The sequence below is a fragment of the Strix uralensis genome, chromosome 6 (genome assembly GCF_047716275.1).
Source record: "Strix uralensis isolate ZFMK-TIS-50842 chromosome 6, bStrUra1, whole genome shotgun sequence".
Classification (NCBI taxonomy): domain Eukaryota; kingdom Metazoa; phylum Chordata; class Aves; order Strigiformes; family Strigidae; genus Strix; species Strix uralensis.
In genome coordinates this window covers 11,115,445-11,139,726 of record NC_133977.1, presented here as the reverse complement: position 1 = coordinate 11,139,726, position 24,282 = coordinate 11,115,445, and the positions used below count along the sequence as shown (strand labels likewise).

The 24,282-nt window shown below is 39.6% G+C and overlaps 1 protein-coding gene across 2 annotated transcripts in view; it reads left to right on the top strand.

The window, feature by feature from the left end:
- The first annotated feature begins 266 nt into the window (after positions 1-266).
- The window catches only part of STAT4 (signal transducer and activator of transcription 4), a 42,521-nt gene continuing 18,505 nt past the window's right edge, over positions 267-24,282 (top strand). For both annotated transcript variants that reach the window (XM_074872730.1, XM_074872729.1), the window contains exons 1-8: positions 267-334; positions 2,721-2,849; positions 4,378-4,522; positions 17,702-17,800; positions 18,586-18,678; positions 20,582-20,660; positions 22,246-22,331; positions 23,205-23,356. In XM_074872730.1, the coding sequence (XP_074728831.1) occupies positions 2,722-2,849; positions 4,378-4,522; positions 17,702-17,800; positions 18,586-18,678; positions 20,582-20,660; positions 22,246-22,331; positions 23,205-23,356 (782 nt within the window). In that variant the 5' untranslated portion in view covers positions 267-334; position 2,721. The remainder of the gene's footprint in view (positions 335-2,720; positions 2,850-4,377; positions 4,523-17,701; positions 17,801-18,585; positions 18,679-20,581; positions 20,661-22,245; positions 22,332-23,204; positions 23,357-24,282) is intronic.

The following is a 24,282-nucleotide window of genomic DNA, read 5'->3' as shown; positions in this document are numbered from 1 at the left end:
CCCCCTGCCCGGGCCCGGACTGGAAAGATTTTAATGTTCATTTATCGTCAGGAGACTTAAAAACCTCCCTCCTCCTCTGAACTGTCCCAGCTGCTGGCCAAGACCTCTGTTTCTCCGCACCACCTGAAGCACAAGTGCCCTGCGGCGGTGGGGCCGTTCGTGTGGGGGTCTGAGGCGCTGGGCGCAGCCCCGGCGCCCGGGCCCGGCTGACGCACAGGAAGGCCGCTGCCGGCAGCCCGGGGGCGGGCAGCGCATAAAGCGGAGCCACCGCCGGCGACAGGGAGGGAGGGAGCCGCCGCCGGCAGCAGGGCTCGGCCGGGACCCGCTGGCGCAGGCAAGTGGGGCGCCCCGGGGAGGGGAGCGGGGGAGCCCGGGCCGTCCTGCGGCAGGGCCGGGCGCGGGGGAAGGCCGGGGGGCATCCACGTACCGCGGGGCGAGCGCGGCACCGTCAGGGAGACGAAAGCAACAGCGTTTGATGAGCATGGAGGGGGCGGGTCGAGCAGCCGCGCTGCCGACGGTGCGGTACTCGCCTTGGGCCTTCATGTGCATCGCCCGCTTCTGCCAGCTGCCTCCGGGGCCACCCGGGATAAACTGCAACTCTCCCAGCTTTTTAGCTTTTCGTGCGACTCCTTTTGCGCAAAGCGAAGATGTGTGCCCAAAAGCCCGTTTACGCGCTGTACCCGCGTGCCTTGCAAGCGTTTATGCGTGCGAGCATCCCTGCACGGCACAGGGAAGGCCTGCGGGGGTTGCAGCCTGGACAAAATCTTCCTTTTCTTTAGATAATAATATTAAGTTTTCTTACTAATCTTTTTGGGATATCATAATCACCAGAATTCACCAGAAATTGCAATTAGAAGGCCCACTGAGAGTGAACAGGCTTACAAATGTTATTTTTTTTTTTTCTGAGTATTGAGTTACTAATGTGTGGTGACTTGGTTCTTGGATGTATCTCAAGAAATAAGGTCTGTGATTCTGTGTGACTGTTGGTATGGAAACAAAGACAGTGAAACACTCCTGTGCTTTACTCCTTCTCCACAACATAAAGAAACAAAGTAATTGTTTAGGCAATACTTTTTCATCTCTGAATGAAAGTAACAAAGAGGAGGGAAATGTCACTGGGCACATTTCCACTGACGTTATATAGTGTCTTTCATACCACACACAGAATCATCCCATCCAGCTTTTGTTAAGGAGAAACTAAAACCTGTCACTTTTACTTTTGCATGAGTAAGTACTCAGGACTCCGTTACACCTTGACATACTTCATTTTTTTTTTTTTTTTCCCCTCTGACTTAAGAAAATGCAAAATGAAAGACCACAGCATCAAAGGCATGATGTATTCTCTACTTCAAACTGTTGACATTCTGAAACTATGATTCAGAATTAGAAGCAGAAAAGCTGCTTATAAAAAAATCTACATTCTATAAAAACATCCATTTTTATGAAATCTCATCTTTGTTCAGGAAAAATTTCTATCAAAAATGTTCAAACATGTAGTATGTTGACCTACTGCAGTGCAATCTTTAGCCCACGACTAGATTTTATGTAGTTTGTTAACACAAACAAATGTCCTAAAGAAAGGGACGGCAACCTCTAGTATGGGATCAGGGTGTGGGCCAAGCCCACTGCAGGACTGAGATCCGAGGGCGCAGGCCCTAGAGCACCCCTCTCCTCTGCTCATCTGTCACCACCTGTTCTCAACCCTCTACAGCCTGGCATAGCCTACCCTGGGGCAATGTTTTATCTTTAGTCTTTCCCGCACTGAAAAAGTCACAATGAAAATGGTGGTTTCACCAGTGGGATTAATGACGATGTGGTGCAACCCTAGAGGGCCAGTATCAGGAAGGTAATGTTGTCCTAAGGGGAGAGAGAGTCGCTCAGGCTGAGGTGTCTACGTAGAGAGCCTGCTCACCCAAAACAATCTCTTTAGTCCATGGAAAGGGGCAGGTATTAATTCAGCCCACCTAAAACTGGAACAACCAAGCTTCTAACTCCAGTATGTCAGTAAACATCCAAAACTTACTTGGGATAGGTTTTTTTTCAGTAAGAATTTCAGAGCCTGTCGTTGGGTGATGCTACTCTTGCTTCTCTTACAGTTTTCATATGACTTTACGCTTCTCAACTCTTTTTTCTTTCTGTAACATCAAATCTCAGAATTCTATGGTAATTAAAAATGGAAAAGATGTACTAGATAAACAATTTAGAATATAAAACAAACAGTACTGTCCAAACAGAAGATGTGGGGCTCTAGGAACAGCACAATAACATACAATCATTATGGCTTTAGGAAAAATTTGAGTGGTATGAATTCACTAAAAAGAGAGTTGTTTTTCTACTACTCTTCCATAAAAATTGTTTTACCTGGATTTGAAAAGTACAATCCTAAGCTATTTCTCTTGATGAGAGATGCTGTGTAAATCTCCCTGCTTTAGAAGCATCATACAGTATCCTAAAACATTTCCATTAAGGAAGGAAATTGGCAGAGGTGCTCAATCAAGTCTAAGAGCTAGAACTTCTTTTAATGGTCTTGCTCACTTTTCTCCATCTTCCCTTTAACTGACTAACTTTAGTCAAGTACTGTCTGGTTTGAAAGACAGAATAAAACAGGAACATTAAAGTATATAATAAGAACAACAATGAAAATAAGTATTTATGCACTTTGGATTATTAATTCATATTCACCTTTCAGTGGCAAACATGTTTAATCTTTTCTTTTGCAGTATGTCCCAATGGAGTCAAGTTCAACAACTGGAAATAAAGTTTTTGGAGCAGGTAGACCAGTTCTATGATGATAACTTCCCCATGGAAATCCGGCACCTACTAGCACAATGGATAGAAAGCCAAGATTGGTAGGATTAAATTTATTCCCTCTCATATGATTTCAGTCATGAACAATTCTTTTGTTATCTGGCAGATTTTAGGGTGCTCATTTGTGAACTGTGGAGGCACTCGCACTCCAAAGATGATATTTCACTACTTATGGATTTAGCCCATTGAACTGCCAAAATTTAAATTTAAAGAAATGTCTGGAGGTGAGGTTTCATTTGAACTTACTCTTAAACAAAATCCAATAAAAATGGTCTAACCAATTAATGGTATTACACGTTTTTCATAGAAAAAAAATAATGCATGTTAGTTTTCATTGGATATATTATACATTTACCTTTTGCAGCATAAAATTTTTCACTTGTCCCATACTGCACTTAAAGCTATCTGGATATATAATTTTGGGGGAAAAGCCAGCTGTTTGTAGGAACTGTTTTCTAGAAGGTGAATTTATGCACAAATTTGGATCAAGTTCACTGGATAATTCTCTTAAGAAAATTCAGAACTAAATGCCAAAAAAAAGTTTATATTAGTCACACCAGGAAGAAACATCTCCATTTTTCAAGATAAATCCGCAAGACTATTGGAGGACTATTGTAAAACAAACAAAAAAACCTGCTAAGGAATAGAATCTTTCCTTTACAGTGTATAGCTCAGTGGTTTATGGGGCTGTAGGAACATGGTAAACATTAAAATCTCCTTTTCACCAGACTTAGCAGGGCAGATTTGGGGGGGCAAGGAGAGAGAATATCCCAAGGACAAGGATGCCATGCAGTCCAAAGTCTGTCTTCCTGCAGTTTGCTTGCTAATGTTATTGTCCTTCACGTACCAAGCTGTTCCATAAACAGCAGAACCAGTAAAGCCTGTTTTTGTGTGTGTTTGCATCCTTTGTCCCCTACATACCCTTCAACAGTAGCTTCAGTGTCTTCCTGTATCCCCAAATAGTTTGGCCAGGCGAAGGCTCATCTGGTGCCTGGGGTGAAGATACATATCTGCTGACTGGCCATCTGGCTGTTACCTCCTGGAGCAAGTTATTACTGCCATTTTCCTCAGCGGAGGCACTAATTTAGATTCCTCCCCTCTACCAACTTGCCAGTTTTCTGTGAGATTTGTAAGAACATACTATCTTTTGGACTTTGAGCCCACTGTCAACTTTGTCTGAAACTGGGCAGCAAATTCAGAAATTACATCCGTGTGACTGACAGAGAGGGACAGTATGCATAAGCCCCATTTCCTCTGAGAACTGGGCTAAAAATATTTAAATATTCACTGCACCAGAGACTAGAAAACCCTGGTTGTCTCCCCTCAGGCTGCCTCCATAGCCTGTGCTAAGAACATCCTCACCCTGTCTTTATAGCAGCATATCTATGTGAAAATAAATGATCATAAAATCAGTTACTCACAAACCTCTAACTATATGCAAGTCACCATATATTTAAAGTCCTTTTTTGCTGCCTAGATTTCTGAATGGATTATAATTTTCTGTGCAGACAGATTGTCACTTCTTACGACATTTTAAACACGCGTGGTTCTCATTCATTGATTCTTTAGGGAGGCTGCATCTAACAATGAAGCGATGGCAACGATCCTTTTACAGAATTTGCTAATACAAGTGGATGAACAGCTGGACCGGGTTTCACAGGAGAAGAATCTTCTCTTGATACACAACCTGAAAAGAATCAGGAAGTTGCTACAGGTGGGTCGTTACTTCAGATGACAAACTGGATACTATTACTGGTTTCTAAAGTAGTGCCCAACCTGTTGAACACAGCTTGTTCCTGCACACAGCTCAGAGCTGTCCTAGTTGCTGTAGACTCCAAGCAGCTATGGGACAACCAAGCTTTCAACAAGATAATTCAGAATAATAATTCCACTGTCAGTTACTCTGTGGAACAGCAATTCACATTTTAATGCACACTGCTCAGATACAAGTGCTGTGACTTCTTAGCTCTGTGTGGATCTGTGTTGCACTGAGCTCTTAAAAATAAGACTCTATAGTGCTTATGGATGTTCATGTTTATTACAAATGTAATTACCACCTTTCAGACACATACAGGTATTTAACTGTGGAATAAAAACGCATACTTGGGGCTTAAAGCAGCACCCTGAAAAAGGAACCCCTGTAAATCATTAGCATACTTGCTATTTTATGCTTAGCCTGGATTATTTGTTATGAATGGCTTAAAGGATTTTCCATTAGGCTTCTGCAAAATGATATTTATTTTGATTAGCTGAATGTTTCTCTACTAATTGTTTATCTAAGGCAAGGATTCTCAGAGTTCCACTTCATTAGTCACCTACTTCCTGACATCTATCTGTCTTCTGCATAAAACAGATATACATCTGAGTTTTTATGAAAGTTTGGGGTTTTTTCCTCTTCTTTGATGGTGTTTTCCATAAGTAAATGGCAAATATATTGCTTGCAAAACATGTTCTTATTTTGATATACATATATACACACATGTATACACACACTGGTCTGGAAAATCTTAGCATGACCTAGCCAATTATTTTGTTCTCTTTATGGCTGTGTGTCTTTCTATTCTTTATCCCTAATGGTGGCCTCTTAAAAATGTGCCAGTATTTCCATCACTACCACTTTTTCTTCCGGTGTTATGCAAGCAGTCTCATGTAACTTAATGTTGCTTTTTGTTTCTTTTCTGGTTTGTGTAGCAGCACGATCCATAATTTTGGTGTTGCTCAAACACCAAATTTACTTAACTGCTTTTGGGGTTAACAGCAGAAGAGTTACTTCTGTCGTAGTCTTGGCATACTTTGCCATAGTAGGGCTGAGACAGAGCCATATCCCCTTCCTAAAGGAATTCTCCCACAGTAACATACATGTGGAAAGAGCATTTCAGGGCACTGAAACAAGCAGTTGCATTGGCGTATTCTTGGCTTAAAAGATTGTTCATTTTTGATTATACCATCACAATGTGCACATGGAGAAGGACTGGTATATATTTACATACAGGCTCTACAAAATTAAAGTCTCTCACTGTTCCTTCTCTTCAGACCATTTCTTTTATTCTAAAATTTTTACCAAAACTTGAAGTGGCAGCTCTGCATGCTCTGTGAAATTTGGCATACTGAGACAAGTAATCGGGCCTTGGGCACACACGCATGAGTTTACATAATAGCCATTGTGACACAGCCAGAATGAAAATAATTTTCTTTAAATCCTGGTGTGTTTGGAAATTATGTTATGATGTGCTTCCCAAAGAGCACAAAGCAAAGGAGGCTTATTCCAGAAAAGACAGAGAAGGGGAGTTTTAAGTGAGTTCTGATTAAGTGGTTTCTCAGATAGCAAGGATCTGAGTCACAATTCCAGAACAAGCCAAAATGCTCAGGCATCCCCATGACATCTGTACAGCTGGATTACGGTCACCATATAGTAGTTACAGCAGCAGCAGAGCCAGTACCAGAGCTGGTCTTTTCCTTCTCTAGATAAAGCAACAGTAAAGGTCCGTGTGGAGTAGCCTAAATCATCATTTCACTTGATTGCTGGCTCTGAAAAGAAACACCACATTGCAACATGCGCCAACTTGTTTTCTCTATCACCATGTAGCACTGTAAGGCCCTGACGTAGCAAGCTTTCTCAAGCAGCACGGTCTCTCTGCTCCCTTGGGTTGCAGAGATCTGCAGTCTAAAGCATTATGAACTTCTTGAGAGGACATGTGTGATGCTGGAATTATAGCACTTCTTAAAAAGGATCTCAGTCTTGAGCTTTGCAGTAAAATGTTTCCAGCTGAGCAAAAAAATAAAACAGCTCTCTCCATCACTAATAATGCTGGCCTTTCTCCATTATATCAAGACAGCAGATAACCTGTATTTAGATAAAAAGCTACTCATTTGGTTTCAAAATACACATGTGAACCAGCAGATACTTTCACTATTAGAGCTCTTCCTGATTTCTTATGACCTATCACCCATAGTCTATTCTGACTTCTAAAATAATTTCTAGAGGCTGGAGTAGGACCAGACTGAACCAGTGGGGTTTTGGTTTTTATTATTATTTTGGATAAGGCAAATAACTGAAACTATATGGATTTTTGTGTAAAATATTATGTTACAACTTCTAATTTTTACAACCTAGATGATAAATGCATTTTCAGCCAAAGTATGGGCTGCATGTTCTATAGGGCTGCACAAGCAGTGTCCTGAGCTTCGGCTGTTAAAATTATTTATTTATTGGTTAGGTAAGTACATCAGGAAAAAATGCTATAGTAATCAGCTGACATCCTATCCTTGTTATTAACTGTCAAGTATTATTAATGGACTATGAACTGTACATGACACCGCATGGATAGTATTCTGCTGTAACGTCCTTAAATTTGAGTACGCAAATCATGTAATTGTGGGTCTAATTTTTTTAATGCATCACTGATCGTATTTTATTGCTGAATATATGAGAAGTTTGGACCTGGGCATTTGGATCCCCACCCACAGCTGGATGCACTTGCAAATACCAAACTCTTGCAATTTGAGCCAGTTTGTGACCAGTTGTGACTCAGTTCCCTGAGACAACACCAGAGAAGGGTGACTGATGTACACAGTACAGTGCCATGGTCCCTTTTGTCCCAACATACCACCTAGAGAAAGGGACACTGTAAAACTAGCGAGATTTTTCACTGACTTTGCTGGAGGAAGACAGGGTTCCTAAATAGGAGACGAAGCTGCAATTGTAAACATCTTTTAACTTCTGGTGACTCTGCGAACAGCACTGGTTTGATTTTCTCTGAAGGTTAGTTACCATGAGCCCACCTTTATCTCTGCTTTGCTCTCTAGCGCAAGCACTTCTTTGAAATTTCACAGTTCACTCCTCTTCCTTCCCCTCTATACCACACACACACACACAAAGCTGTTCAACCTCAATACGTGATCCGAGTGCAACATTGTTCATTATTTTGAGCCAAATTATGTTGCAATATTAAGTAATATTTCAAACTAGATAATGCTGGAAACCACCATTTATCACAAAGTATGTGGGGTAGTATGTTGAGCTATGGTATAGGTTCCTAAGTACTATGACAATAGCAATAATAAAATAATTAAAATTAGAGAACACACAAGAGCCATTCAAAAGCAATCTGTAGTTCTTGACAAAAGACAAAATGAGGGATTAATGTTTGATTAGAAATACAGCTAGGTCGTTACTGAAGAGCAGGCTTAGAAGAGGAATCAATGCACACTTCACAGAGGGCTCGTGCAGCTGTTTGCTAGACAGCAAAGGACTCATTAGGATCAAGATTCCTGGTGCTGTCACTGAATCTGGAGGGGATTATGCCTACGAGTTACCAGCACCACAACCAAGCGCACACCCCATCTGAAAGATCTCCCTGACATTCATTTTTGTTATAAAATGGAGAAAATGTTCTATTCTGAGCTTCACCTGAAACATCTTTATTTAAACATCTTAGTTGCTCCATGAAGATAACAATGGAAGTAGTGGAAGAAATGACAACTTGCTGCCTCATACTTGCAATACAAAGCTCTGGGCAATCTTAGGCACTGTGCAGGGCAAAGAGGAGAAGTCTTAGCAGGAAGATGGGTCTGCCTGGCACCCTTGCTTTTAGGCCACAGGAACCATCCCTATTCTCTCACCATTAGAGAAATAACTATGAATGTGGCATTTCTGCTCAGACTGCTGACATTTCCAAAATTATCTTGAGGCAAAAAGAAACATTGACCAGGAAACATGCAGTTTGACAAAGTTATAAGCACTTGAAAAGAGTGCTGAGAAACTTAGCTAAGCAGCTGAGGTTACTGCTAACTCTCAGCAATTTGCTTTTCTGTATATTTCTTGTTTTCATTGAAACATCACTTCTTGACATTAAGGTGGTATAAATGCACGTATTATATTAAAAGCAGGGTCAGCATTTTAGGTTAAAATCCTTCATGTTTACTTCTTACATTATTATTACTTCTCTAGTCAGTAAATTGGATTCATTTTTATAGCAGAACAGCCTTTTGTTGCTGTGCTTTTCGATGGGAGTGCAGTCACTTGCTAAGGTTAAATTCTCTGTCCATCTTCCTACAGAACTGCTGCTCCCACCAGCTGCGGCTCTGGAAAGGGATGAGGAGAGAAAATGTTTGGAGGCAGTGGGAGAAAGAGAGGGGAAACTATGTCTATGGTTCATTCTCCTGCTTAAAACCTAGATGGAGAAAAGCAAAACGGATTAGTCACAAGGAGATAGTTTGCGCTGTTGCCAAGACAACAAAATATAAAGGGCAGATGTTAAGCTCAGAAGAACTGCCTAGCACTTCTAGGAACCAAATTGCAGATGCAACAGTCTACATGACCTTAGCCCATGAACAATTACATCTCAGTTTTCAGAGTAATGTTTTTAAATGACAGTGTACCTGTCCCTGATGTAAGCTCCTGTGCAATACATGAGTAGATTTAGTACACAAAGATGACTGGTGAAATAGAGAGACACTCATGTAAGACAGGCACTGTGCGTGTTCCTGACTCACATGCCAAAACCTTTGGCTAGGGGAGAGCAGCCAGGCTGCAGCGCGGCAGGAGAGCCAAGGCAGGGGAGGCTCGGAGTAGGTTGGGGATCAGAGATGGCCACCATACCCCAGTGTCCCACCGCTCCATTTAGGAGTGGTGCTGGTGGGTGACTGCCCGTCAGTCTCCGAGTAATCCAGTGATGCTCATCTCAGGGATGTTCTTTCCCCCACACTCCAAGCTGGAAATCTGGAGCACTCAGCAGGTACCTGCTAGACAAGATGTAGCTCCGTGGGATGCAGACTGGCCCGTGTGTGGGCTCAGGCGAGCTCCCAGGAACTCAAGAGCCACTGGCTGTGCTGCGCCACTACATCTGGAAAAAGCAGAAATTCCCAGAATCATCCTACTCATAACTGAAGCTCTCATTTATGCTCTAGTCTCAAGATAACTTTGAAAGCAATCCCTTCTCATTAATGACAACAAGCATCTGTGTCACATCATTGTTTACGGTATTCAGGGGAAAATCTGATTACATAAATCTTCCTTTATAAAAGTGAAATAACAGATTTCAGGAATAAGAAGAAGGACTGCTCTGCTCATTTACCATTGAAGCCTGAGTTAATGAGTATAATGTGTGCTCTGGGGAACAATTTGCTATAAATTATGTATATTCATGATACTCATTTAATACTCACAGCAGATTCTCAGGTATTGGTGAACTTTACCCACTCACCAGCCCTGCCAGAGCCTAAGATGAGGGGAGCGAGGGCCATGGGGATTCTGCCTGAAGAGCAGGTCTGTGTGCACACCATTAACACCTTGAGCTGTGCTTACAAAGGGAGAGGTCAGGCAGAATCGCCAGATTTCCTGATTCACACCAACTTGTTATATCAAAACAAGCTTTTGGAAGCACTGTAGTTATACTATAGAGTTGGGAAATAATATTTTAGTTACATTTCTTTCTCCTACACAGCCCTATCTTTTTATGGAAAGATTTGGAATAGCATCTGAAAGTATCTTCTGTCATCTTAATCAACATATATTATTATGGCACTTCTTTCCATATAAAATTCACCCTGTTTCTAAGTAGTACAAACAAATAGCATCTTACTTTACACAATGGTACTTAAATACTAGCGCATTCCTGATTCTGTTTCAGGTTCGCAGTTATATTGCCCAGCTTGTTTCCATCTGTAATGAGAACTGAACATCTTTGTGCTTCTTCAGATAGAACTAAAATGAACATATAAAGGTTTTTAAGTTCAGGTGACTGTTTACACAAGTCACTGTACCAGAAAGGTACATGCATGAGGGATCCTAAGGTTATTTATTTCACTACATCAAAGAAAATGGACAAAATAGCATTAGATCTGAAATAGGACATTCCAGTTGGTACTTAACAAACACTTCTAATGAGCACTGTGCTGAGAAACAGTTGCAAAGAATGGAAACATAACCATTGATGTTTAAGTTGCAGTTTCCTGTTAAAGCTTACAACAGGGTGAGAATGGAACAAAATAGAGAAAGTTTCTGATACACCACAGAAGATCAATTTCGAAATGTTACTTACATGTATTTAGCACACATGTAACCTGCCAGATCAATGAAGCAACAAATCATAGTAGGAAATGCGTTTCAAACCAGTATGTCCTACTGTCTAATATAATTCAGATTGATTTTTCACATTAGCATCTTGCCCCCAGTGAGTTTTCCAGTTCAACCATTAAAGCTGTTTACAAAAAATTTTGGTGTACAAAGGGGAAACCCCACACAGAAGTCTGTAGGCTAAAGCAGCTAGCTGACTGCTGTTAGTGATCACAGGCTGGTGACTGCACATCAGCTAACAAAAATTTTAAAAAATGATTGATATGAGACTGAAAAAGGTTACTTATTAGAAGTAAAATATTTTTGAGTTCCTAGTTATTATTTAAAGAACACAACTCTTAACAGTTTATAAACATTTCAGTTTGTTTTTGTAGAACGCATGAGTTAACTTACAAACAGAAGTAAAAATACGAACCAAAAATCCTAAACAATCTGTTGTGGGCTTTGTTCATTCTGGAGTATTAAGGGCCCAGTTGCAGTCAAACATCTGCCTGAGAGATCAGTTAATAATACTCACATCTTTGTGTTCAGAAGATGGGGGAGAATCAGTCCTCTCCTCTGCTGTTTTACTCTTTTTCATAGGGAACACTGTACTTCTATTTATTCTGAAATAAATCTCACTTAAATAAGGAGCACTGCTACATTATTCATCCCCCCAGCAGCACAGCTCTACCATCTGATGAGATCTACAGACATATATTTTCTGTAGCTGTATCTCACCCTACCTGCTTTGAAATCTGCTGTTTCTATAAGCAGTTCCTTGACTGGTTTTAGTGTCTGCTGGGAGAGACTCAGCAGTGGAATTTGGGGGCAAACTGGGGGATGGAAAAAAAGATCTCAGTTCATTCACTGTGCATTTGCAGCTTTGCCTATTTCAATTTGGTTATATGTGCCCTAAAAAATAAAAGTACGATCTTTCAGAAGTTATGCGTTATACGATACGATAAAAGCAGAACTACAACACTACAGACCGATGTATCAGGACTTCCCAAACATCATAGTAGTTGTCTAAAACAGTGAGGTTGCCTTTAAGTTCTCTCATGTGTTTTGAGAGGGGGAAGGGGAAATCTAAAAATAAAAGTCTAACAAGAGCAGTCTAAATAGATAGTGTCGCAGGTACTTCCTCTTAAAGACCTAGATAAAAGAGAGCCATCTTTCTAGTAGAAAAGTATTTTTTAGTAAGAATACCACCTGTTTAAATACAGGCTTTCAAAAAACTCCCAAGCACTTTACCTATATCAGGGTAACACAAGGACCAACTCTTTCTTTGTATTCTGGTACTGTCTTCATTAGACTTTCTGCCTGGATGCATAAACAAAGGTAGAAAATAAATCAAGTCAAAATGTTGGTTGTCATATTTGAAGGTGAAAATGGGAAATCAGTGTGTACTGTTATGCCTTCCCACACACACATTTCTTTGAGATACACAACTATACACCAAAGTTTTCTTTCAAAAATAAAATTATAGACAAAAGCTTTTTTCTCGCTGTTTTTTAGTTACATGAAAGATGAGATATCTGCTTATCTAGAAAGATGCTGAGTATCAGACTTGGTAAAATAAGCATATCACAAGTGAGCAACAGGGAAGGAAATGTATTTTTGCTTCACTTTGTAATCCTGTTTCCTATCTTTCTGTATCCCACCTCCCTTCCATCAGCTTCTTTAAATATTCATTCAACTTTGACAAATACATCAATAGTCATACTAGTTAAGGTTATATGCCTCCAAGTAAAGCTCTTACTGTATACAATTAAAAGGCCTAAGCAGGGTTTTTCTGACAGAAACAAGAAAAAATACAGCTGATGTTTTTGATAGTTTAAAAAAAAAAAAAAAAAGAAAAAAGATAAAAGCCGGGAAAACAACCAAAGTCTGAAGTGTTTTTTCAGAATTAGAAAGCACTAAAACCTACTCAAGTCCTTTTTAGGTCATCTTGAAAACCAGGAGGTAAGCAGGTAAACCCTGACTGATTTTCTAAAGGTTGCACAGCATATCCTTCTACATTACAAGTAGAGACCAACAGTCACTAACATGTAATACTCTACTTTAATCACTGAAAACTGTCAGGATACTCGAGTAGCACATATTTAGTATTCATTTATAGATGTGCACAGTATATAGAGACCTTTGACATATGAAAAGAAAGCTGGCCAATATTGCTGTGGTTGGGAGTGATCCACTTTGTGATGGAGCTGCTCACAGGAAAATAAGCTAAATTTTGGAAAATTTATAAAATTGGAAGAAAAAAAGAGTAAGAGAATGAATCTCTGGTCTAGATTTCTTCATCTCAGGAAAAGCAGTAAATTTCAGATACTAAAACTGGCAGTTGTTTGGTGTTCTTTTTAAAAAACATGTATTTTTTAGTGTCATAATACATATTTTAAAGTTTCTCCATGATCTTACAACTCACAGAATCAAATCCTGTGTTTCCCCAGCCACTGTTTCATGTATCTTAACACACCCCAAACAGTTCAAGCTGTTTTAAAATTTAGCTAAAGGGTCTAAACTCCGCACACTATAACGTATAAATTCCTTTTGCAGAAATGCCTCTTTGTTTTTCTTCATGATCTAGTAAGATACTATCACAACAGATGTCTCTGGAATAGAGAGAGTGCATGCTGGGCAGTGGTAGGAAGGTTTTCTCCTGAGGAAACGTCATCAACATTCAGAGAAAATTTTCACCTGTTCAGAATGAAAGTTTAATTTCCCCTGTTTGCTTAAATTTAGCATCATGCTGGTAGTTATTGAGAAGAAACCAGTCCAAGAAAGATCATTTGTTGTTTGTTGTAAATCATGATATGGAAGACCTCATCAAAACGGAAGAGAAGAGAAAGAAAATTTCTAAGAACAACAGAATCGTTGTAATATTGGCAGATAAGACTATAAGACTAATGTTTCCATTTGAAACTTCAGATGAGAAGTGAATCCTCAATTTCTCTGTATTTATCAAAAGACATATCTAAAGTTAATAATATAATTTTGCATAACTGCAGAATCTACACCCTTCCTCCTTTCCTGGCTGCCAATGCTTATGTCACACTAAGTTAGGAATACCCCATCTCAAGCGGTTTTTTGGCTAAATTTCCTTTATTTTCCAACTTATACTACTCTTTCAATGATAGGAAAGAATTTTCAATTAGTCATTCAGAAGCCAGGGTCATCTTGAACAAATTCCACCCTCAACCAAAGACAAAATGGAAGTGCAGAATAGCAAGAGTTGGCAGCAGATGGATAATAAGGAAATACTGAGTGGCGCGTTCTGAAGTGTAATTACCTCTGAGAAGTATAAAACATGGGAAGAAAAAAATCAGTGTTACTATTTTGACGGAGTCAAACACATTGGTTATTGTGACTTTTAGTAATGATTGTTATTTAATAAGTTATAATTGCTGAGATATTTAATGTTACAATTTATTATTTATCAATTTATTATTGTTGAGTTGCAATCCATCTGCTAGATTACTGCAGAAGAGGCAACCAATATAGCATATATCATACAAATATAGCCATCCTAGGAGAGAGAGCTCAAGACCGACAGAAGGGGATGCCCGCTCAGGCTGTGGCACACAGCTCAGCTCCGTGCCAGCTGTCCAGCGTTCAGAGCATCTGTCTATCAGAAAGGCAAGGCCTTTTCCTAGCCTTTGATCACAAGCGTTCGTACTGCACATCCACCATTATTCCAGGTTTTGTCTGAGGGTCTGCTGCTCCAGGAGGGCAGGTGGCAGTTCTGTCAACCTGCTTGGTGTCTGCTCGAACTGAAGCAAGTTGAAAAAGCACCACTAGACAGGGGCAAGTAAGGGAATCAATACAGATGCAGCTTATTACTATAGCTTTATGAGTTAGAGAAGGCAGGGGGGGAAGTGCATTTCCACTTCATCTCTTGATTCAGATGGTTTTCTCTTAAGGAAACAAAGAAAAAAAGAGTAAGGTTTTTTAAGTTTTGCATATGAATAGTATCTAGAAATGCTAGGAAAGTCCCTAATACCTGGCATTTTTTGTGGGGGATTTTAAAACATCCCACTGTCAGAAGATTTTTTTTTTAAGTGCCTCTTCTACATAAATGCATTTTCTAGCTCCAAGAGAGGATTTTTATTTTTTCTTGATTCTGTTAAATAACTTCTGTTTGACTCCTTTTTGTCACAGGGCAAAGACAAAAGGCAACCATCAACCCTCAGATTGCTCGAACTCTGTTGGGCAGTGGTAAGCCAGGACTAAACACTCCTCAAGCTTTCTAGCTTCAGATATCCGGCAGATACCAATATGTGGTATGGTCCTCATGTACTAGCCATCTATGTGGAAGATGGGACCCTGTTTTACCAGCAAAAAAATAACAGCAACAAGCAGAAATTAACAGATGTTAACTGAGTAATTAATACGCACATCAGTGGATTTACACCAGTCAGATTTCTCACCACAGTTTTCATCCCAAGCCTTATTAAAAACAGGATTTTTTTTCCTCTTATCAAGGTGCAGATAGATGAGACAGGCTTAGCAATACAACTGGCTGCAGCTGAAGTAAGGCAGGCCTGTTCTTCCCTCTCCCAGCCAACCTCTCCTGACTTCACATGTGCTAGTTCTTAACAATAAACTCATCCTTTGCTGAGCAGTTTCAGTTCACTGAGGAGCAGAAAACACATTCAGCAAAAAAGCATGAGTGGTTTTCATCCCAGTTAGCAATCTGGATTGGCTCACTATGGAGTTAGACAGGCACTGGACTGGCACAAGACAAGAGCTGACACCACACAGCCAAGAGCACAACCATTTTTTGCAGCCATTAATTTGCTCCAGCTCTTACTGTTGGACCCTACCTTTACCTTACTTCCACATGAAGCTCCACGTCACTCTTCTGCAGGAAGATCATAGCCATTTCCCACGTTACTGTATTCCCCTCCCAAAGTTACATCTTGACACTATGCAGAGACAGCTTGGCAATATGCTCAATAAAGGGAACTTTGGATATATTCCCACACCTGAAGTTCAGTTGTGCTGAAGGAAGTGTGCAGCGAGAACATAGTTACTACCCTTATAGCCAAGAAGCTGGCAGGGAGAAGTGAGTAACAGCAGATCTTTGGCATTGTGATCTGACATGGAAATCGGCAGTGTATCCTTAATGTTAAATCCCCCCTCACTGCCCAGCAAGGAGCAGGCAGGGAGGGAGTGCTTAGTGTTTCATCTGAGACATAGTGTATCCTTGGGTAGTATTACTCACCACTTCTCTTTTCCAGAGAAACTCCTAAAATCACAGCACCACCCTGAACTGCTTTTAAAGAGATCAAAGGAGGCACAGCACTGGGACTACTTTGGGTATGCACTGGTTGCATTGTGGGGCATGTACTTTATTTGTCCTGAGAAGACTTCAGAAGCTCTAGAAACATTAGAAAGCTTAGTTTCCTTGCTAACAATACCATGGCAGTCAAAGCTTCTCTAGAAGAGAACATTTTGTACCTCAGTTATTTAGTTTTAAGAGCCCTATGTCCTTCACCTTAGTCTCTATCTGGAACCACAGTGTAAACAACAGCATGGTATTTAATATTAAGCATCTCTAACCAAGTCTTCATGATTAAAATTACCATTTTAATATAATATTTCTTTACCTTGTAATTGAAGTCAAAACATACATGAAAAAGTCTTTCAGATTACTTAGATTTCATGCAAAAGCACACAGGAAATGATTCAGTTTTGTCTGTCTAGTAAAAAGTGTTAAAAATCTATGTCCACTGTCATAGTAGTAGTTGGCATATAGAAGCAGTGTGTTCACGTTTCTATCAGATGTCTTCACACCCTTGTTTCTAATACAACAAATGGTATGAGATATCAGAGGAAAATACAGCATCAATTTAAGTTTGTATAAAACTCATTGTGCCACAGTCAGAGAAAGCAAGAAAAAACTAAGTTCTGAGAGGCAGGAAAATATGATGAGAATAAAAACTAATCAGAAAGAGGGGAAAATAGATCAAGTCCAGAACTGGAAACCATACAGGAAAAGAAATTAACTGGATTAATTCTAATGAATGGCTGAAAACTGTATGAGAACTGAATAAAGGGCATCTGAATGAATGATACATGAATACTAAATAAAGGGCATGAAGGATATTGAGAAACACTGAACGAATACATCACTATGAAAGAAGCTGTTTGAGAGTCTTCAATCATTCCAATTTGATAAATACAGCACAAACCAATATTAGTTCAAATTGTGCACAGTCCTCAGTCACGCATCAGCAGTTCTGCACCTTATTAATGGTGGTGTGAAAGTACAGGCATTTTTTGGTTCTTTGGCTTGGGACAAGAGTTGCTTCTTCCTTCATCTTAGGCACATTATTTGTTGAAGGAGAAAAATTGTTCATAGACATTAAAATTTAAGTCTTCTGCTTTATGCTGAGGAAACTTTTCTGCTTGCATCATTACCGTATCAATATGCTTACAATTTTTTGTTGGCAGAAGTGCCGCATGCTAACAGCAACGTCCTATTGAAAATGGAAGACATGATAAAATCATGCACAGAATAGGCTGACAGGAGAGCCCTTTCAAAACAGCTGTGTTAGCAGTGGAGCGATTTGATCTTCAAATGATGTACGTCTCGGAGTTGTATCTTTATAATCTCTGTAGAACATTGTTAAGAATATTTTATGACAGTGGCACTAGCTGATGCTGCACTGCAAGGCTGAACCAGCACTAACAAAAGTTGAGAACAGTAGGAGAGTGTTTTCCATTCGCACCAAGCTGTAACTCGTAGACACTGAAGCACACTGTTTGTGATTTACAGAGGGACACCCTGAATTCTGAATTTTTAAAAGCTGTATTTACTTGTGCTTGCAGGGCAAATATCATGGTAATCCCATGCATATAGCAGTGATCATCTCAAACTGTTTAAGAGAAGAAAGAAGAATATTGGCTGCAGCTAGCATGCCTGTACAGGTAATTAATTATGTTTCATTAATAAGCTCCATGTTAATCTGCTCACATGCTTTTAGGACCAAATGCTGTCCTCTCATTCCACTAGAATGAGTGATTTGTGTGCGCTAGGGGTTGCCAAATGGTGCCTTTTAAACTCATGTCTGTACTTCATTAGTGGCTCTACTGCTGCAAACGTTGCTACAAGTGACTTCTGTGTCACAGCTAATCTTCAAAGACTTTAATCTGGGAAAGGCTTTAAAGAGATTATTCTTTGCAAAATAGATATGTATATTCTAAATTATGCAATGCATTAATTCATATTAATTATGCAATGCAAAAGACATTCCATCTGACATGTTGCAAAGGCATTGATAGTTTCTATGTTGTTTGAAGAAAGAAACTTTAAAATTACATATAAGACCTATTTTTGGAAAATTGTTACATGGTTAAAACCCAGATAGAATTTTTAAGTCAAATGTGTTCTTTTTAATCACCTCTGGATGTAATACATATTCTTATATGAGTACTGTGACATGGGTCTTTTTCAGAAATCTAATTATGTTTCAGTTTCTTTAACTTACTAGATGTTTAATGTTTGCAGCATACCCATGCCCTTTCACCTTTTGGATTTCAAAGTTAAAGCAGCATGTTTTTCAAATCTGTGGAACTAAACAGATTTGTCTGTTCATACCAGTCTCCAGCTGGTTGAAGACCAGCTTCTGAATTCCCTCTCTATGCTAGAACTTGCAGTAGTTACTACCACTTATGATTACTTATCCACCCATGATCTGTTCAATGTGTTCTAGGGGCCACTGGAAAAGTCTCTGCAAAACTCCGTGGTTTCAGAACGACAAAGAAACGTAGAGCACAAAGTGTCAGCCATCAAGAACAGCGCTCAGGTATTTTTTTTGCCCTGTTTGCTGTTTACGCAGCCACGATTTTCATACATGCATACCTCAACTATCTTTAAAGCTAAGTAGCACAAATACTTCTGCTAACAAGCTGTGCTAACCATTTTTCTGAGGACCTCAGCCCAGACTAACTACTCAGGACCTGGATCCTCAGGCTTTTACAGCGGCTCTGGGGTCAGTATGAGAGCTACCTATTTTAAAACTATCACACTCATCCCTGTGCAAGTCGTAGGCAGACCACTTAGTACAGTAAGAACATACCTACTGTCTTCTAAAAAGATGTGAGGTTCAATAAATGTATTTCTGCAACTTCACCTCTTAGTTGGGGTCAGCAGTAGCTAGCCTTCATGGCCTCCAAGTCACGTACCAAGATCTTTGTAAAGCTGAAGGCTACGTGACATAATTTCATGTTTTGGAGACATGAGTGGAGGAGAACACTGGAAGTTGATGGTAACAATTCTCCAGGAGTTTCCCATACCATTGCAGGGCAGGGCAGGGCTGAGCCAAACCTGTAGCTATGTCCCATAGAGACCTTGAAAGCTCAGTCAGAGAATACCTGCCTGCTCAGTTCAAAGCAGGATAAAGATTCACATTACCTATGGCCTTTTTTTCTATCCCAGCCCCACTTTCAGCTTTGCAGCAGTCTCAATGTAGAAGTTATATTTGAAATACCTGTCCATATGCCATTCAACAGCAACATTTCTGGTATACTGGAAAGAGGTCCTGGTAGCATTCTCTCATCACTGTCTGCCTACATGGGGAAGAGGGTTAGAGAAATGAAATCCTTAAAAGGATAAAGCCAGCCTTAGAAGAACGTCATACTAGATCTCTATCTATGTATAAAGTTGAAGAGTTGCAGAGCAAAAGAAGACAGAGCTGCAACCCAGCAGCCTACCATGCTGCTCCTTCTGCCTGTGAGGGGAAGCCCAGCCATCCCTGAAAGACCAGTGAAAATGAGAACAATTTCTAGATACAAGGTTTTTTTAGTAGATAATTAAGTTGAACACAGAAATCAGCCAGCCCCTTGTGAATGTAATTTCATACCTTACACATATAATTCAAAAGTTTAGTCTCCAAAATAAGGAATAAACCAAAATGGCTAATTCTGTGTGTCCTAATTTAGAAAATGAGTTTTTGTATTTTCAAGACACTTAATGTGCACATCTTGGGGAACTAAAAAGGATTGTTTGAGTTGTTGGCAGAGTCAAGGCTTCGTATAAACAGCATAGAAACACCTTCAAAGTAAAACATGATTTCCTATGGTTTCATCTTCTTTGATGGGTCTTTTTTTGAATTATCATTGTTTGTTTACTAGAAACCACCTTCTAAACTTTTTGCAGTACACATGAAAACAAACGTTTGCAAAAAGCCAAAGCAGCAAAAACGTTTCATTTCTTTACCCAGATTCTTAAGTAATTCTCTAAATAAAGTCTCTGAGCTTTCCTCCTGTCTCTGGCTCCACCCTTCTGGATTTTGCACAATTTCCATTGAAGCCAATGCAAAATTATCCATTTGCCCACCTTTAAAGTTCCAGGAAGAGAGTTAAATTATTGGCATAATAATTTCAATTTAGCTCAGGCTAAAGGTAATCATTCCTACTTTCCACTAATGTCATTGAACTAGTAAACAAGAAGTGGTTAAGCTGTATCAACTACTGTTGGACTGTGGGGGAGAGGATAATAGTTGGCTCTCTGAACAAGTAAAATAAATCTGTAGTTATAAATGTGCATTTATAATTCAATTGCGTTTTTTAAAGTTTACAATGTAGTAAACCGGAGTTCCCAGAACTGCTTAGGGATTTTCAAATGGTAGGAAAGAAAAATACGACATTATGCATTTGTCCATTACAAAACAAATTCCAAATAATTTTACTTTCTTTTCCCTGAGAAAGATGACAGACCAAGATGTCAAATACTTGGAAGACTTGCAAGAGGAATTTGACTTCAGGTATAAAACAATACAAAGCTTAGGTAAGAGTTTTTATAATAATTTTTAGATTCTCGTGAGGAAATGGATGATTCCCCAGCTAGACCCCAGTATCAGGGGTTTTTTGTGCATTATCCAGATAATATATGTAAACATAAAATGGATTTTTTATATAAAGTTACAGTCTTGGAACATAATGACTCTTTTGGGGTTAAGAGGGTAAAGAGGTTCTTGTTAAGTATAGTTATTTTCCAAAGATAAGCTGCATAAGTAGTAATTTTCTTAACGTAAAGAACTATTTTTCAATTTTGCCACCTTTGCCATGGCCCTTCCTCTTATTTCCCAGAGCCTCTTATTTCCCAGAGTAGAGTTGTGCAAAACTGATTTTTTAGCCTCTAACTTGGCTTTCTGTTCTTTTTTGACCACAGTGGTGATAACCAGCTGGTAAGCACTCTGAATGCATGTTTGACCAGCCTGTGATGGTTGAGATCTGCACATGGCAACAGTCCTTTCATGATTTCTTTCAGAAGAGAAACTGTGGCCCACTTGTGTCTGCTGAGATATCTTCATATTATCTCTGTTTGAACATACAAAGATACTGGGCTTGAAATGCCCAAGTTCTTAAACACGTCAATCCTATATGCTTAAAGCTGGATAGGGGCAGGCAGTCAGAGGAGATCAAGTTGCCGTGGTTTAATGAGCTGTTAGTCATCAGGCCAATCATAATTATTGACCATGCAGATGATTGAAGCCCGTCCCACTTGCAAAATAAAACATGCTTACATAAATTACTTTCAGAGCTTAAAATTTCATTGTGTCAACAAATGCTCTACACCAGCACAGCCAGCTTGCGGTACCTTACAAAGTGTGTGAGTAATTGCTGTGGCTGAGCTGACAATCAGTTACTTGTCTGCCTCTATTGAAACATCTACTCTAACATAATAGGAAGATGTCAATCTAGAGCTCAGCAGAGACACAGTTGGCACCAATTTCTTTTTTGAAGGTAGCATGAGAGATACAAGAAGAGCAAAAGGTGGGGGAAGAGCTGCATATGAAAGAGCATGGGGCAAGCTTGGGAAAGCCTGGAACTAATGCATGATCCAAAGAAGGAAAAAGTTACAGAGAGAGGGAAATATCCAGTGATTAGTACTCCTGGCTGCTGAAATCCCCACGGCAATGAACACTTTATCTCTGTTTCAAATGCCTAACCTCCATTCTCTCAGCCAGACGTGTGATTCCCATCGAGTCCAAAGAGCTTTAGTCTAACTGCTGACACCACAAACATATTTCAGTAGTGTACAGATCAATCACTGATCCAAGCCAGATGTACATAATACACAAGTATGCACGTGAATAAGAAATTTATAGATTTCTAGGTATCATCCATATGTTTTCTACCTTTTCCTGTTCCACATACACATCTAAAGAGTGGAGTCATAAAACCTTACCTTAAACTTGTACTAAAGTTAGTCCATTCAAATGAAATACACTATTACATAATCTACTGATGTCTTCAGTTTATTTTTTCACTAGTTCATGCTGCAGTCTGGTCGTGGTTTTTTCCCCCTTCTCCCCTTATAAACATGCACATGCACCCGCATTTATACTGATCTTTTTCATCCCCTGCAGAGCAGAGTGACAAAAACAGCGCCCTCATTAAACAGGAAATGTTGGCGTTGCAGGCAATGCTCAATACTTTAGACTACAAGAGAAAGGTTAGTGACATGTTCTGTCATTTGTGGTTCGTCTGCTTTCTCCCCTTATTCTTACACCTGATATTCAAATGCATATGAGTGCCTTTTTAAATTCTCCTCTCAGAACAACAGGCATATAACAGAGGAGTTAAAAATCCACAAAAAGCTTGGGTGAGTTTGGCTGATTTTGAGGAGCAGTTAACAAACTGGCAGTTAAAGTAACGTCTCAATCAAGGATATGGGTCTGCACACCTTACAAGTGAGGTGAGGGCATCACTTCACTGACCTCTTGTGTACTGTGCTAGATGGGTAATTTAGCTGGCAGTCTGTAGCTTTTAAAGTAAATAAAAAGTATACAAAGTAAATGTAATCTAATGATTACAAAGCAAATAAAACAAACAAAAAAACCCCCACCAACAACCCACTAATGGTACCTTGCTCTGTTCAGCAACCAAGACTTGCAAATATGACAGATATTCCCCTGACCACTTCTTTGCTGGCACAGAAAACAGTTCATTTAGGCAATTTGTTTGAGTCCATGTATTTTTACAGTTAAAAGCAAGCAAGCAAAAAAACCAATGCATGGATATGCAAAACAAAAGAAGAACTTTTTGACCTTGGCAGTGCTTGCAAGTGTCGACTTCTTGGACGTGTTATGCCCACAAAGAATGCAACAATCTTCCCTCCCATCCCTGCCCCCCACCCTTTGTAGAGATTCAGGATTAATTTCAAGTAAAATGGGTGATGAATCCAGTCACCTCTGAGTTAAAGAGACTGAAGCGGTGAGTTACTGTCAAAATAATTGAAAAAAAGTTTCATCAGCACTTTATGATAATTGCTGAATTTTGTAGTTTTTCCCTGTGGTCAGTTTGTGACACCTTTCCTATTTTACAGGAAGTACTCAGTAAAATAGGGCGTGTGATTCATGAAATAGATATGCTTATGAGCAACATGCTGACTGAAGAGCTCCTAGACTGGAAGAGACGGCAGCAGATTGCCTGTATTGGGGGTCCTCTCCATGGTGGGCTTGATCAGCTCCAGAACTGGTAAACTTGCCTTGAGCTTGTGTTTCCACTGAAAACCACAGGAAGTCTGCTGCACATGAAATGATCATTCCTTTAGATCAGTTGCCTTGCTACCTTGCAACAGCAGCAAATTCATTATCAGCTAAGGAAGTAAATAACTAAAAATACACAATTTGTTTTGGTGAACAACATTTGCTGTTCAGAATGAATAACATTACAGTGAACTGCTGAGACTGAGCCGTGGCCGTTGCTCATTTTTGGGTTTGACAGTTGTTCCAGATACATGATACACACCCGCTCGGGATTTTTGCTTGAGTAAGAACTGTGCTGACTGAGTTTGTCACTGAGGACAGTGGGAGTTTTGTCTAGGCAGGAGCTGGGTAGACACTTTATGCTTTGACTCACTAGGTACTTCACTCCTCCAGACTTCAAACTATGCAGGAATTGAATGTCAGTAGTTCTGTGGTGGCAACTCTAAAGGTAATTGCAAATAAAAAGAAAATAGCATTATATTTAAAAAGATAATGCAGCCAGAGAATGTCAATGTCCTGGTCATTTCTCTCCCATCAAATTTCTCTTCTGTAAAAGGTGAAGTAAAAAGTAGGAAGGAAAAAAAAGAAAGGGAAACAACCAAGATCACTTTTAGGTTTGAAGAAAAAAGTATTTCTTGCCTTGTGTGGGGTTTTTTTTTCCACTAAAGTAATTTTTTTTTTTTCTAATGAGGATGTTAAAAATAGCTTAAAAAGTGGATTTTATACAAACATACCCTATTAAACTGTTAGCAAGTCTGTTTGGATTTGATTTTCCTTATTGTTTTTACACTTCCTCAAGTCTTGGTAACTTGCTCATTTTATATAAATATTATCCTTCTAAAGAGTACACTTTGCAAAACTACTGAGCTGTAGGAAAGAATTAAAATTGGCAGAAGTGCCCTGCATGTAAAATAT